A 14255-nucleotide genomic window follows, 5' to 3' on the forward strand; every position below is an offset into this window, starting at 1 on the left:
GAAGGCAGGCAGGCAGGAAGGCGGCAGGCGGAGCCTCCCTCCTGCCCTCCCTCTCCGCTCCGCTCCTCCTCCGCCGCCGGCGCCCGGGAGGCAGGATCGAGGCCCGGGCTTACTCCCGAGGAGGAGGGTCGCGCGCCGCAGACGCGTGTTTTGAAACGGGGTTTGAGCAATAAACAAGCGGGTCCAGGGAAAAGTGCACGTGGGAACACGGAAGCGCCTCTCGCTTCCGGACGTGGGAAGACACCACCCCCCCCCTGGCCCGCTGTGGTTTGTGGAAGCCGGGGACCCCCCCCCACGAAAAAGGGGGAGCCAAAGGGGTTTAGAAGCGGCTGCATCGTCCTCATCCCCCCCGATGCCCCTTCGGGCCCCGGGGGAAGCAGGGCGGCGTTGAAGAAGGAAGCCAACAACTTCGGGGGTCTCTGATGCCATGGTGGCCCTGCCGAGCCCCCCCCTCTCTCTCCCGCCCCCCTTTTGCCCTGCTCCAATGCAGCAATTCAGCCCCCTAAGCCCCAGCCTCCCCCCTCCCTCCCTTGCTACCCCATATATCTCTAGGCGTTGTTAGGGGGGGGGCATGAGCTTCCTCGCACCCCCTTCGTGCAGGGGCCCTGCAAGGAGCAGAGGCCCGAGTGCGCGTTCATCAGAGAAGGGGTGGAGGGCGGCCACGCAGCATTGCAACAACAACAGCAACAACAAAATAACAATCAAAGCGCCGCTCTGCAAGGCAGGGAGTCCAACCAACCAACCAACCAGCAGCCCCAGGTGGGGCTCTCGCGCCCTCTAGCGGCCCGCGGGGCTCGGTGCAGCCAGGAGGGCCTCCTCGGCCCCGCCCCTTCCCCTCTGTTCTGAGAGTCCCTGGTTGCCAAGGCGACCGCGGCCTACCCAGGCGAGTGAGGCCTGAGCGCGGTTGCTGGGGGGGGGAGACGGGGGGACCCCGCTATTGATGCTGCGGAGACGGGGTTCGGGGGTGCGCCTGGCACACCCAGACCCACCTCCCACCCGCGCCCGAAAGCTGGGCGCAGCCCCCACTTCCGCCCCAGGGGACGGCCCCCTCCCTCCCCCCCACCCCTACAGCACCCACTTTGCGCCCCGCCCCGCCCCATTCCCAAGGTCCCTGCCCCGTCCCGACCCATTTGCAGCCCCCCCCCCACGGCCATAGTCCCACAGTAGCCCCCCCTCCCCCTCTGGGGACCCCCCCACCGCCTCCTCCCTCCCTCCCTCCCTCTCGTCCTCCATAAAAGGGGGGGGCTTCTCCAGGCCAGGGAGGGGGGGTCGTGCTGCAGACATTGCAGCCAAGGAGAGGGGGAGCTTTGCCTCTAGCGGCCCTGTGGGGTGGGGGAACCCCAAAACCCCTCCTGCCCACCCCCCAAAGAGCCCTAATCTCAGGAGCCATCACACACACGCCTGCACCCCAGTGCTCCCAGATTTCCTTCTCCCCCCAGACCCCCACCCCACCCCAGCATGTCTCCCCCCACCCCATTACCCCCCTTCCCAGCCGCTCACGGTGTGCCTCCCTCTTTGTCCTCGCAGGAACGGCGTCATGGGGAAGAAGGGGGAGCGGGGCGCCAAAGACAAGACCGCGGCTGCCTTGGAGGAAGAGGCCAGGAATGCGGCCAAGAAGGCCGAGCACGGGGAAGGTAAAAGGGGGGCTGACACCCACCCCCACCCCCACCCACACCCCCACGTCTGGACTCGCACCCGGCTCCTCTCCCCCCTGAACACAACAGCGGCGCTTTCAGACTCACAACGACCCTGCGAGGGCAGGAGAGGGCGTCCTGCGCAAGGCAGATTTGAACTCAGGTCCAGGGTTGGGGAACGTGGGCGCCGTTGGACTGCAACTCCTATCACCCTTCAGCTATGCTGGCTCGGGCTGATGGGAATCGCAGTCCGCCGAGATCCAGAGGGCCGCACGTTCCCCGAACCGGCCTCCGCCTCTTGGCCCTTGAGGCCGGGGCCTGGACCCCGGGGTGGGCCTGGGCTCCCCGAGGCCCCTTCCGGGCAGGGCGTGACGGTGTTGTGTTCACAGAGGAGTACCAGTGCACGGGGATCCTGGAGCAGGACTTCACGGAGCTCTGCACCCGCGCGGGATTCCAAGAGATCCCCAAGGTCCTGATAAGACCCCACCCCCACTCTCTCACTGTCGTAGGTGAGTGGCTCCGGGGGGGGGCGTGTATAGAGGGGGCAGGTGCTCCCCCCACTTTCAGTGGCCTCGGTGGCTTTGCAGCCCCACCGCGGCTTCTCTTCACGACTTATCTTGTGAGGTTCAGGCCTGTTGCTCCCATTTCACAGGTGGAGCAACTGAGGCTGGGCCATAAGATGAGCCCAAGGCGAGGGTAGGAGCAGAGGGCTCAAACGCAGGCGCCGTGTCTTGCCTCAGTAGCTGTGTGATCCGTCCCCAAAATCCCTGCTGACGAGTAAAGACTCTCGTCTCTGGGAAACCTTGCTTATTTGTTTGATTTGAAGATCGCTCCTTCGCTTTTGAACCAGCTGGTGGTGAATGGGGTTTACGATAGGATGTGATCACAGGAAACCCTCCCTGCAGCCCAGCCACCCTGAGTGCCCTGGCCCAGGGACGTGGCCCTTTCCGCTCTGGAGGCCCCGGGCAAGGCCAGCCGCTGTGGGCACCCGCCCATGCCAGTGGGACGGTGGCAGGGCTTGACCGTAGCCCCCAGGCACGCTCCAGGGTGGAGGGGAGAGCAACATGGCGCCCCTTGGGAAGGGCCAGGCCACGGCATCCGCACCTGACGGGCAGCTGGGCGGGCAATTCCCTCGGGTGTCGGGCGGAAGCACCCAGGCTGAGCAGGGCCACCTGTGTCCGCAGAGGAGCCCGACCCGCAAGCCGAGAGGGAAGGGCAGAGCCCCCTCATGCAGATCCAGTGGAAGTACGCCTACTTCCGCCCCGCCATCCAGGTGGAACAGGAGCACGAAGACCCCAAGTCCACCCGGGAGATCTTCATCCGGAGTGAGTGAGGCGGCACGGCCTTCGGGAGTGCGCGGATCCCCACGGGCCCAAACCCCGAGAGCCTTCTCCCCCCCACACACACACACATGCGCAATAACCCCTCCCCAAGCACTGCTAGGATGAGCATGTGTGGGAGGGTGTTTCTGGGACCCCAAGGCAAAGCGCCCCCTTCCTCCTTCTCCTCCTCTGTGCTTTGCAGGCTGGAAGATCGAAGAGAAGATGCTGGCCATCTTTGCCAAGTGCCTGCCGGCCCTCCCCCACCTCCAGGCAGTCCAGTGAGTGGGCCAGTGGCGGGGGCTCGGTTCTTGTGCAGGATGGGCCTGTGGAGAGCGTACCCCGCCCTTGGCGTGGGGCCCCCTCCAGGGTGAAGGGGAGAGCAATATGGCACCCCTTGGGAAGGGCCAGGCCACGGCATCCGCCGCCTGACGGGCAGCAGGGGGGCGGGACTTTGCTGGCAACGGGCGGAGCCTGCCATAGGGCAGGGCGCCCCCCCCCCCCCCGGGGCTCTGCGGTGCTTGGCGTGTGCTGCGGAGGGGTGGCAGAGCTGCCGGCTCACACGGCCCTTTCCCTCCTCCCTCCTCTGCTTCCAGCCTCTGGAAGGTTGGTCTGACGGACGACACCTTCCTCTCGCTCCTCGCCATCTTGACCAGCTGCAGCCCGCTCAAGTGAGCTTGGGGGATCAGGGCTTGCCAGGCCTCCGCAGGGCCCGTGCTGAGACAAGGCTGGAGCAAGCCGGGCAAAGGGGCCTCTGCCGGGGGCCAGGACCCCCGGAGGTCCCCTGTGCACCCTGTCTGGGATCCCGGGAGCTGGCCGCTTCTGCTACGGGTAGCAGGAACACGGTGCCCTGGGCTGGCTTTGAGCGGCTGAGCCAGGAGGGCAGGGAGGCAGGGAGGGAGCGTCCACTGTGGGTCACTCCCCCTGGAAGGTCCTGGCCCTTCGCCTGCAGCACCCGGCCTGAGGGCTTGCAGGCCACGGCAGCTGTGGGGGCTGAGGAAAGACGGCCGGCCTCTTCTGTTCCCATTTTCTATCCTCCGCAGGACGCTGGCCTTGGAAGGCAACCCGCTGCCCCTTCGGTCGTTCTACAAGCTCGTTGCCGAAGAGACCACGTGAGGAGCCAAGGCAGGCCGGGGTGGAGGGGGGGGAGAAGGGGGTGCTGGGATCGGAAGGAAGAGCAGGGTGGGGGGCGGGCCCTGGCCTCAAGGACAGCGACGGAGGCCCTCAGGCACGGAGCGTGCCGTTGCAGTGGCCTTGCGTCCTGCCCCACCCCCCAGAAGATCCCGCTGGGGCTGTGCAGCCCAAGTGAAGGCTGCCGGCTCCTTCCCAGGATACCTGGGACCCAGCTGAGGACGGGGGCAGCTGCCCATTGCCCCTGTGGCCAGGGTGAGGCACAGCCGGCCAGGCCTGTTTCTCCTCTTTGCCACCCTCCCTTTGGATCTGTCACGATAGGGCAGAAATGGGTCTGGCCCACGGAAGGGCCCTGGGCCAGGGCACGGACACACCCACCCCGGGCTTTGGAGCCTTGGCAGCAGGGGGGGCCGGGGGCGGAGAGGGGTCCAGGGCAAGCCCCCCTCCCCAGAGGCGCCTCCCGTGCCGGGCCAGAGGGCGATCCCCTCCCAGCGAGGCCGGGCGCCGAGGCCCGGTCCGTGCCCAGGGCCCGGCTGCGGAAGGGCCCCACCGCCCACCCCGGCCTCTCCGCCCCGCAGCTTGGCTCACCTCTCCCTGCGGAACAATGACATTGACGACGAGACGGCCTTCCTCATGGGCCAGGCGCTCTCCTCACTCAAGGGCTCCAACAAGAACCTCGTCTCCATCAACCTCAGCTACAACCACCTCACGGACGTGGGGGCCACCCACCTGGCCAACGTGAGGCTCGGCGTGTGGGAGGGGGCGCTTGCGGGAGGCCTGGGTGAGCACGGGCGCATGCATGCATTCGCGCACGCGCACCCCCTCTCAAAGGCCGCCACCTCTGCTCTCCGCACGCCAGTGGGGCTCCTTGGAAGCCGAAGGGCGGCTTCCTCCCCTCGGCTGGGGGGCAGAGGGGGGGGGGCGGCTCAGGCGTCCTCTCCATGGACGGAGCCCTGCTCCCCCAGCAGCTCAGGCCGGCCGTCTCTCCCTGCGCAGGGCTTGCGGCTCAACCGTTCGCTGCTCTCCTTGTCGTTGGCCCACAACCAGATCGGAGACGAGGGAGCCATGAAGCTGGCCGAGGTCAGCGAGGCCGATCCCCTCCCCTGGAGGCTCCGGAGCGAGGGTGGGGGGAGGCCTTTGGGCCGCTGCGTGGTGGGCGTGGGGTGCAAAGGGGGGGGCGGAGGGGGGCTGCTGCCTCTGCCCTCCCCCCCACCCCCAGTGTGGCCCGTGGAGGGCGGGGAAGGGCAGCCCTGGCCCGGCTGAGCCCGGCTGCTTGCCTGCCTGCAGGTTCTGGGCCCCTTTGCCCTCACCCACACGGAGGTGGTGGAGCGTCGGCGTCTGCTGCTAGAGAAGGAGTGCCAGGAGCGATGCCGTATGGTGAGGGGGGAGGCGGCGTGGGGTGGGGGTGCACCTCCTCTCCCCAGAGCCCCCTTCCATCTGCTGAGTAGCATTCTGTCCCCTGCGACCCAGCTCAGCCACCGTGTGGGTGGGGGCCCTGGGGTCAGCCCTCCCTCCCTTTCCTTCCTTCCTTCCTTCCCTTCTTTCCTCTCCAGCCAGCGAGGCACTCGGAGGCCAAGAACGAGCGGCCCTCCAGCCACGTGAGCAACACGGCCATTGACAAGTTGCAAACGGCCAAGGCCACCAAAGCCACCGCCAAGAAGAAAGTGAGGGCCCGGGGGGTGCGGTGGGGTGGGGCGGGGCGGGGGCCTCTGGGTTGGTAGCAGTGGAGCGAGAGGCGGGAGAGGCGGGGGGAAAGGGGCGCTTTGCAGCGCCTCTGGACCGAAGGGCTTGGAGCCGGGGAGCCCGGGAGGGAAGGAGGGCGCCCACAGCCCCGGCTTCTGGCCTGCAAAAGACCCCACGGGGTCATTCCCTGGGTCTCCTGGTAGGGTCAGGGAAGTCCCTCGACTGGAACCCGGAATGAGAGACGGAATGAAACGCCGACGATGCTCAGAGGTTTAGAAATAAAGAAATCTCCTCCTTTCAGGAACCTGCGAAGAAGGAGGAGAAGGGCCAGGGGAGCGGAGCGGCGGTTGTGCAAGCGGCAGCAGCGGCGGCGGCGGCGGCAGCCCAGGCCAAGAAGGAAGATGCCAAGCAAGCCAAGAAAGGTTCCTGCAAAAGCCGCTTCCAGCCCCCCTCCCCCCCCGGCCCGGAACAGCAGGCTCCTGGGCGACAACCACGGGGCCGGCTTGACGCTCGCTTGTGCTGCCTTCTCCCCGCAGCCGTACCCGCCGCCGACCAGAAGTCCGTTCGCGGCAAAGGAATGAAATCCGGCACCAAAGACAAGCGGACCCAAGTGCAAGAAGTGGAGGTGAGCCGGTGCCCCCCCTGCCCCCCCCCGCCCCAGCTCCCTGCCAGGCCGCTCAGAGTTGGGCTCAGGCCGTGGGCGACTGCAGCGGCCGTTGCACCAGGCGCTTGGCTTTCCCGGTAGCTGAAGCAAAGGTGTTTATCCATCAGAACCATTTCTTGGCCGCCTTTCAGGGCCAAAGCCCCCCCCCCCCCCCCAGGGTGGCTTACAGCAAGAAAGCCCATGGACCCAGGAAACCCCCCAGGCCGAGCAGCCCTCTGAGCCCAGGGGTGGCTGTTGCCCGCCAGCTGAGGGCTGTGCGTCACCTGAATCCTCCCCTGGCTGCAGCAGCGCGAGGCCTGGCCCTGCAGCCCTTTGCCCCCTCTGGGACTTGGGGGCCTTTTTTCTCCACGTCGAGAGCAACGCAATCCGCCCCCCCCCATCCAGAGAGCTTTGACAGAGCAGCACCCGTGCTGTGCCAATGTAAGCCCCTTTCAAGGACCAGGAAACCCACCCCCACCCCTTGTCCAGCTCACTGAAAGCCCCCTTCCCCTCTTTAAAAACAAAGACTAGGGCCAACCTGCCACCCACCTGCATCAAAAAGGCCCCCTGGTGACTGGCGGGCCCGCTACGGCCCCCCAAGCCCACTCCCACTCCCCCCCTCCTCGTAAGGCCATCTTGACGCCCCTTCGCCGTCTCCCTTGGCAGGTGACGGAGCCCACCGAGATGGTGAACCCGCTGCTAGAGCAAGCAGAGCACCGAGAGGGGAAAGTCTTCCTGCCGGGCAATCGGGTTCTCATCTACCTCAACCTCATGCGTATGTTTGGGAGCGGGGGGGGGGGGGGCAGGCCCGGGCCGCCACGCCCTCCTCCGTGGCGCCTTGACGCCCAAGTGGACATGCCCATCGTACGCCGCTGCTTTTGAATGGCAGAGGCGGGCCACAGGCCCGGGGTGGGCGTAACCCCGCTCAGAACCGGGCTTGGGCCAGCTCAGAACGGAAGCCTCCAGCCTCTTCTCTCCACGCCCCTGCAGGCAACCAGGTCACAGAGGCCGGCTTGAAGGCCTTCCTGGCCACGGTGGAACAGCAGGCCAGTCGGGGGGCGCCTGGCGGCAAAGGGCCAATGGGCCTCCTGCGCCTGGCGCTGGGGGTGAGTTCAGTTAGGGCGGGGGGCGGGGGCTCCCCCTCCCAGCATGCCGGCCTTCCCCCCTCACTCTTGCTTTTGGCCCTTTCAGAAAAACGACTTCCCTGCAGAGAGCAAGACCTTTGCCAGGATCCAAGAGCTGATGGTTGCGCGGGACCCTCTTCCCAAGGCCGGGGCAGCGGCCAGGGCGGCCGACGAGGAGCTCGCCGCAGCGGTCTAGAGGCAGCCGCCCCTCTTAAACCAGCCACGGGACTGCAGGGGAAACAGGACCTTCCCGGAGAGCGGTGGGGGGAGGTCTTCGGGGGGGGCTGCTGTGTGGACAGTGGGGCGGAGAAGCGGGCTGTCGTGCAGAGCTGGTCCGGCTTTGACTCACTAGGACCGCCCCCCCCCCACCTCCAAATCAGGAAAGAGACGCAGAACGGTCCATCTATCCATCTCCCACTAAGCTGTGGAATTAGACACCTCAAATTCCTCTCTGGCTGATATTTGTGCAAACTGCACCTCGTGCCGTTGGGAAGAACTCTGCGCGCGTGCAGCGTCTCACGACTATCCCAGGGTGCCCAAGAGGCGCTGCTCCCGAGGCAGGACGATAGCCCCCTGCCCTGGGAATCCCCTCCCCGCCCCCCTCTGGCCCGTGGCTTTTCTCCCCCACCTGCTCAGCGCACAGACCCTTCTTGCGCGGGGGTGGGGGGGCGCTGCCGCCCTTGGGTCTGGCCACAGCGCACTTCTGAACGCAAGCACCGCCAGGGGGGGTCCAGAGCAGAGGCTCTGGACCTCAGCTCCCATCAGCCCCGGCCAGCATGACCAATGGTCGGGGATGCTGCGCGTTGTAGTCCAACACCTCTCTCAAGGGCAGCAGCTTGGGCTGGGTGCTGCAGAGAGCAATACCTTTCCCTGCCAGCCCCGACCGCTCGCTTCCGCGGGAAGCCGTGGCAAGCCACAGAGGGGAAAGCGTCGCTTCTGGCCCTGAACAGGCTGGTTGTGCTGCTCTGGCGCCATGAGCTGAGCACCGGCAGGATCCCCTCTGGGCCCCCACAGGCGAGAGAGAGAGAGAGAGAGAGAGAGAGAGAGAGCGCACCCGTGCCCGTGGGCTTGCCGCGTCGGCTTCCTCCCTCGCTCCCAGCACGGAGTGGGGCTTCCTCCCTCGCTCCCAGCACGGAGTGGGGCGGCCACCCACCTTGCGGCGGCCGCCGCTTCGCTGCTCAGCCAAGGCCCCTGGCCGAGCGCAGTCCTTCGCCGGAAGAGAAAGGAAAAGGCGCACGCAGGCAGGAGGCTGAGGAATATTTTACTTTTACTTTTTTCTTTAAAAAAAATCTTTTACCATTGAAAGGAAGAAAATAAAATTGGCTTTTAGCGAATTGAACAGCACAGAGTCTGGCATCCTTTTTATATATATATATTTCTATATATATCTATATATAATCTTATATGCATCATACGCCTGGTGCAGCATGTGTGTGTGTGGGGGGGAGGGATTTCTGGGGTCAGGATCGCAGATGGAGCCGGCGTGTCCCACGAGGAGTCTGCACCCCACACATGCACACAGGCACGCCCCGGGATCCGGTGGGCAGCAGCCGGAGCAGGATGGGACGGTGCGGCCTCCGGCGACCGGGGCCTTCAGCTGTGTGTCCGCCCACTCCTCTTGCCAGGAGATGCCGGCAGCCTTGCTTGGGGAGAGCCCAGGGCGCCACGCCCCCAGTTGAGGCGGGATCTCCGTGGGCAGCCCGCCGGACCACTGCAGAGAGGCAGATTATCTTACGGCAGCAGCCTCGGCACCACTGCAGCCCGGTGAGCGCCACGGCCTCTGCCGGGCAGCTGTGGGAACGGGAGACGTGGGGCCGCCCTGTCCTGAGAGAGCGTGGGGGGAGCTGGCCGTTGCCTCCCCGGTCCCTTTGGCTGCCGCTGCGTGATGGGAGCCAGCCTCTCACCCCGTCATGCCAGGGCTACGGTGGCAGTGGGCCGTTGTGACTTTCTAGTTCCCAGGGTATGAAGGCAAATAAAACCAGCCACGACACCACCAGCAACTGCCTTATCGTATTTACAAGGACTCGATGCACATCCATACATACATATTTATATCCAACGAGGAGGTGTGGAAGCAGCCGGGGGCCCTTCTCCGCCTGGGGGTTCCTTCCTCGGCACGGAGAGAGCACAAAACCAAAACAACAAAAAAAGTGCTATTATACAGAATATATTCCAGCTTTCATGTAACGCGCGTGTGTGTGTGTGTGTGTGTGTGACTGATGCTGCTCAGGGCCACACGAGGACAGCGGAAGCCCCACAGTGGCGCAGACGTGCGGGCAGGGAGCGCGTCTCTCTGCGCTCAAATGCACAAAAGAACGAGTTACCAGGACTTCATCTCGGGAAGCCTCTGGTGGGAAGAACTCCAGATATTACTGACGAAACAGTTCAAATCAATCCAACGCGTGCTTTCCCCAAAAAGAGGGTTCCGGCGGCTCCTCTTCCTCCCGGGTTTCACCATCTCCGAGGCCGGCGGCTCCCGTGCCAGGCCCAGGCCTTGCTCAAGTTCAAAGCGGCCGGCCGGCCGGCCCAAGCAGGCTGCAGGAGGCCCCCAGGTGGACCGGGCAAAGGGGGGAGCCGCACTCCGCGGGCGAGGTTTCCTTCCGTGGCGAAAACGCCCCTGCCCTAAAGGGTCACTTCTCGGGGGCTCTCTTGGGAGAGGGGGATTTGGCCTGGAAGGGAAGGGGGAAACGGAGCCACGTTACAACCACAGAGGAAACGCGTGTGGACTGCCGGGGGGGGGGGGACGGAGACGCTCCATTAGCTGCTTACCTGGCTCGGCTGCAGCCAGGGGCTGCGAGGGGGGCAAAGGGCCGTGGCTGGCGTGGGACGTCGGAGGACTGCCAGGCGACGCCCACCTGGGCTCTGGCGGTACGTCCCCCACCGGCGTGGCATCCGCAGCGCAACTCCCATGCAGCGACCGCAGCAGCTGCTGGTGGGCCGTTTCGAGATCCTACAGAACAAGGAGCCGAGGAGGAGGAGACTATCAAGGACGCTAGCAGAGAATTGGGGGGTGGGGGTGGGCTCCCCCGGCCAGCGAAAGGAGCTCCCGGACTCAAAGCCCTGGACCTCCGAGGGGAGCCCTGAAGCAGCGGGGAGCTGGAGGCCTGGCGGGAAGAAGTCTGCGCATGAATGCCCGCTCACCCGCCCACCTACCAGGGAGGCGGCCAGGAGGCAGCCCCCAGAGACGGGTTCATTCCACGACGTTGCCAGCCCAGGCTCAATGCCCACCGCTTCCCCCGGCCCCTTTGCTGCGATGCCCAGGACCCGCTCTCTCTCACCGGGACGTTCCTTGCTTTCAAACGGACTTGGGCCTGCATCTTGGGCTTGCAGCCGGTCGCTCCCCCCGCCACCCAGAGGTGCCAGGCAAGCAGAGCGGGGTGGGGGGGAAGCATTTTACGTTTTGCTGCCGCTAAACGATACGAATCCGCGCAAGCTCACTTGGTTCTTGCCTCCGGAACGAGGCCTGCGGCTGTACCTGTGCCCCGCCGCCCTCACCTTTAGCCTCGTCAGCTTCAGGGTGAGCTGGTCTATCGTCCGGAAGATCACGTCCACGTCCCGGATCGCGTGGCCGGAGAGGGAGAGCTGCGGAGAGGCCGGGCCTTCGAGAGCGCTGGGGCACCCGGCCGCGTTCTCCTTCGGGCGCCCCCGGGAGCCGTGCGGGGGCCTGGCAGGAGGCGGGCTCTTTGGCTGACCGGAGGGCTCGGCTGGCCCGGGAGGGCTGGGGCTCCTGGCGTCCGTGCGGGATTCTCCAGCGCCAGCCGGGAGGCTGACGTAGAAGTAGTTCCCTGGAGGAGGGGGGGGAGGAGGGGAGGGGGCAGGCCGGACGAACATTTGACAGCAGACTCAGGGATGTATCATCCCCACTTGGAGAAGGGGGGGAGAGGGGAGAAGGTCCCCCAATCGCTTCCTGCCCAGCCCTGCTTTTCACCCGGCCATCGGACCACAGCATCGGAACCCAGATCTCCTCCGCTGCTGCAAAGGGGGAGGGGCAGTGGGCAGGCGGCTGAGCGCCACAAGCAGCACAAAGGCAGAGAAATTAGGGTGAGGGGCCCGGGGAAGCCTCAAACTTTGTTTAAGGTGGCAAATACATTGCCAGAGTTCATTCAAGTCATAAAATGATAAAGGAGGTTTTAAATCAAGTAGTAAAAACAACCAGTAGTCCTAAAACATATCACCTTCTTCTTCTTCATCATCATCATCATCATCATAGGTACATTTAAAATATCCTCCACTAGGCATTTTGCTAGCAAACAGGCAAAGCCGCCAGAGTAACTGCACGACATGTATTTATGGACTGGGAACGTTTCCTCTTGGTTTGGATCGGCATGTTTTAGGACTACTTGCTGTTATAGGTTGCTTTCTGCCTGACCCCCACCCCACCCCCCCCGACGGCCGTTCCCCTGTCCTCGGGAGCCTCCGATGGGGGGGGGGGGAGAGGAGAGATCCCCCGGCGGTCGCCCCAGAAGCGCCACGACCCGTCCTGCTTTGGAACCCTTTCTGGAACTGGGTAGGAAAAGAAGTTTGCCCGTCATTGTTTACCCTCCACATTATCTGCATCTCCGGCACCGGTTCCTGCCTGGCTGCCGTCTGGCAAGGAAGGAGCCTCGCTAGTTCCCTCCACCTCGGCTGTGCAAGAATCACCAGGAAAGAGAGAGGCCCGTGTCACCGGAGGAGAGGAGAGAGAGAGAGAGAGAGGAAGAACCGTGATCAAAACCCCACGTCACACAGGAGCCCGTAAGTGTTGAAGGCACCCAGAGCGCACTCAAAGCAGCACAAGGAGAGAGGAAGGAAGGAAGGAAGGAAGGAAGGAAGGAAGGAAGGAAGGAAGGAAGGAAGGGAAAAGGCAGAGCGACAGAGGGACAAAGGGGCATGCAAGGAAAACCTCCCAGGCTCAGGACTGATCAGCACATCCAGGCCCAGCAAGGGCAGGATGGAGAGGAAGAGGCGGCGGCGGGGCTCGACAGGCCTGGGTTCAAATCCTGGCAGAGCCATTTCCCTTCCCCATCTAATTGCACTGCCATGCTATGCGGAGGGGAGGGGAGGGGGGGAGAAGCACGCTAGCCTGTAGCCCCCAGACATGCCCCACATGCAAGGGTGAGCCCCCAGTCTTAAAGATGCCGCCGGATTCTGAATGCACAGTGCCTAAACGCTCCCGACCCCTTGGGGCAAGCGGCTGCCCAAATAAACCCTGCGAGGGGTCATCGTGGCCTCAGGCGTCGTTCTGCCCCCCTCCCCGTTGCCCAGGGGAGATCCGTTTCCCTCCCCCTCCCCTCCGGCCCCCTTCCCCTTTCCCCACCAGAAGGGCCTGGCCCGGCAGTGTCAGCCTTACCTTTCCGCACCACCTGGTAGCCGCCCTGCCCCTCGGCCTCTTGAGCGGCCCCCGCCAGGGCAGCAGGGGGGTCCTCCACATGCCGCGCGCCCTCCTCTGCCCCGTTCCCGCTGCCCTCTGAACGCCCAGGGGGCTGCGAGGGATCACAGTCCCCTGAGGGCCCGGGCGGCTCCTCCTCCAGGCTTCCGGAGTCCTGCGTGGCCGGGGCAGGGTCCCAGGGCGGGTGGGCGCCGGCCACAGACGGGGTGGGGGTCAGGTCCTCTTCGGGGTCCGGCTCTCGGCAGGGAAGGAAGCTGTGCAAGAGGAGATGGCGCAGGGTCTCCACTGCAAGGAAGGAGGAGGGAGAAATGCAGCCCCCTTGTGAGGACCGGACCGGGTCCTCCGGAAGGGAGGGAGGGAGGGAGGAAGCCCTTTCCTGGCCTTGCTCTGGGCCACGCTCCAAGGCCAAGGAGAGGCAGGGGAAGGGGCCACAGGAGGGCAGCGCTGGGTCCCAGGCTGGGTGCGCAGAAGGCCGCGGGCCCAATCCCCAGCTGCAAGGCCCCAGGCCCCACCTGAGACCCCGGAGGGCCCCTGGCTGCCGGTTAGTGCGGACGATGCCAGGAGAGAGGGAACCTGGTGGTTTGGCCAAGGGCCGGGATGGGGCACTGCAAGAACAGGCGAGGAGGTGCTGCTGCCACGCTCACAACGCCCCTGCCAGGCGGGGCAGCCTCCCTGGCCACCGTGACACAATGGGACACAGAGAGGCCTCCACGTATATGCACAGAACGGGAGCACCAACAGAACCAGAGGAATTGGAAAGGCCAGGAGGGGGTGGGGGGGCGGGGGTGTTCCAGGCAAAGAGGAACGTGGTGGGCTCCTCACCGTCTTCCAGGGCTGACTCAGCCAGAAAGGATGCCGGCTCTGTCAGGGGCCCAGGCTCCGGCCTTTCCTCCGCCTCTTCTTCCCCCTCCTCCTCCTCCTCTTCCTCCGCCTCCAGGGAGGGCAGGGCAGGCAACGCAGCAGAGGGCAGCCCTTCCTCTTCCTCCTCCTCACTGCCGCCAACCTCTGGTCCTTCTGCCAGCACCGGATGCCTCGCCTCAGCCAGGGCTTCCGTTGGGGTATCGTCTGTTGGGGATAATTGAGGGGGAGGGATAGTGGTTAGAGAGGGTCTTAGGGCTAGAGCAGCCCCCCCCCAACCCCCGGCAGCAGCAGTGTCCGAAACAGGAAGGGGCAGCGGCGGGTTCTAGGAGAGGCCGAGGGAGAGCTGGCAGCAAGTGGAGGCGGCCTTCCCTCGGCCCCAGGACCTCTCAGGATGGCGGCAGTGGTGGCCGCAGGGTCCCTTTCACACCACATCCCGAGGCCAGTCGCTGGGCAGGAGGGGCAGGGCGTTCCCAGAATGCTTTGCGGCCTTGC

The 14255-nt window shown here is 65.3% G+C and overlaps 2 protein-coding genes across 4 annotated transcripts in view; one reads left to right on the top strand and one right to left on the bottom strand.

Annotated features, from left to right (window-relative positions):
* Positions 1–879: 879 nt before the first annotated feature.
* LRRC71 (leucine rich repeat containing 71) lies at positions 880–7796 on the top strand. The gene is made up of 16 exons (XM_063145757.1): positions 880–903; positions 1528–1634; positions 2024–2143; positions 2819–2959; positions 3159–3234; positions 3550–3624; positions 3997–4065; positions 4663–4822; positions 5081–5164; positions 5372–5461; positions 5638–5748; positions 6069–6189; positions 6304–6392; positions 7077–7185; positions 7401–7516; positions 7602–7796. Exons 2-16 carry the CDS (start codon positions 1538–1540, stop codon positions 7728–7730), a joined length of 1587 nt encoding a protein of 528 aa, XP_063001827.1. The 5' UTR covers positions 880–903; positions 1528–1537; the 3' UTR covers positions 7731–7796.
* A 988-nt stretch (positions 7797–8784) lies between these two features.
* The window catches only part of ARHGEF11 (Rho guanine nucleotide exchange factor 11), a 38804-nt gene continuing 33333 nt past the window's right edge, over positions 8785–14255 (bottom strand). For 2 of the 3 annotated variants that reach the window (XM_063145752.1, XM_063145751.1), the window contains 6 exons: positions 13725–13967; positions 12864–13187; positions 12074–12160; positions 11030–11319; positions 10304–10484; positions 8785–10203 (listed from right to left, as the gene is read on the bottom strand). In XM_063145752.1, the coding sequence (XP_063001822.1) occupies positions 10157–10203; positions 10304–10484; positions 11030–11319; positions 12074–12160; positions 12864–13187; positions 13725–13967 (1172 nt within the window). In that variant the 3' untranslated portion in view covers positions 8785–10156. The remainder of the gene's footprint in view (positions 10204–10303; positions 10485–11029; positions 11320–12073; positions 12161–12863; positions 13188–13724; positions 13968–14255) is intronic. The other variant, XM_063145753.1, reaches the window with a different exon arrangement.

Source organism: Elgaria multicarinata, chromosome 21 (genome assembly GCF_023053635.1).
Source record: "Elgaria multicarinata webbii isolate HBS135686 ecotype San Diego chromosome 21, rElgMul1.1.pri, whole genome shotgun sequence".
NCBI lineage: Eukaryota > Metazoa > Chordata > Lepidosauria > Squamata > Anguidae > Elgaria > Elgaria multicarinata.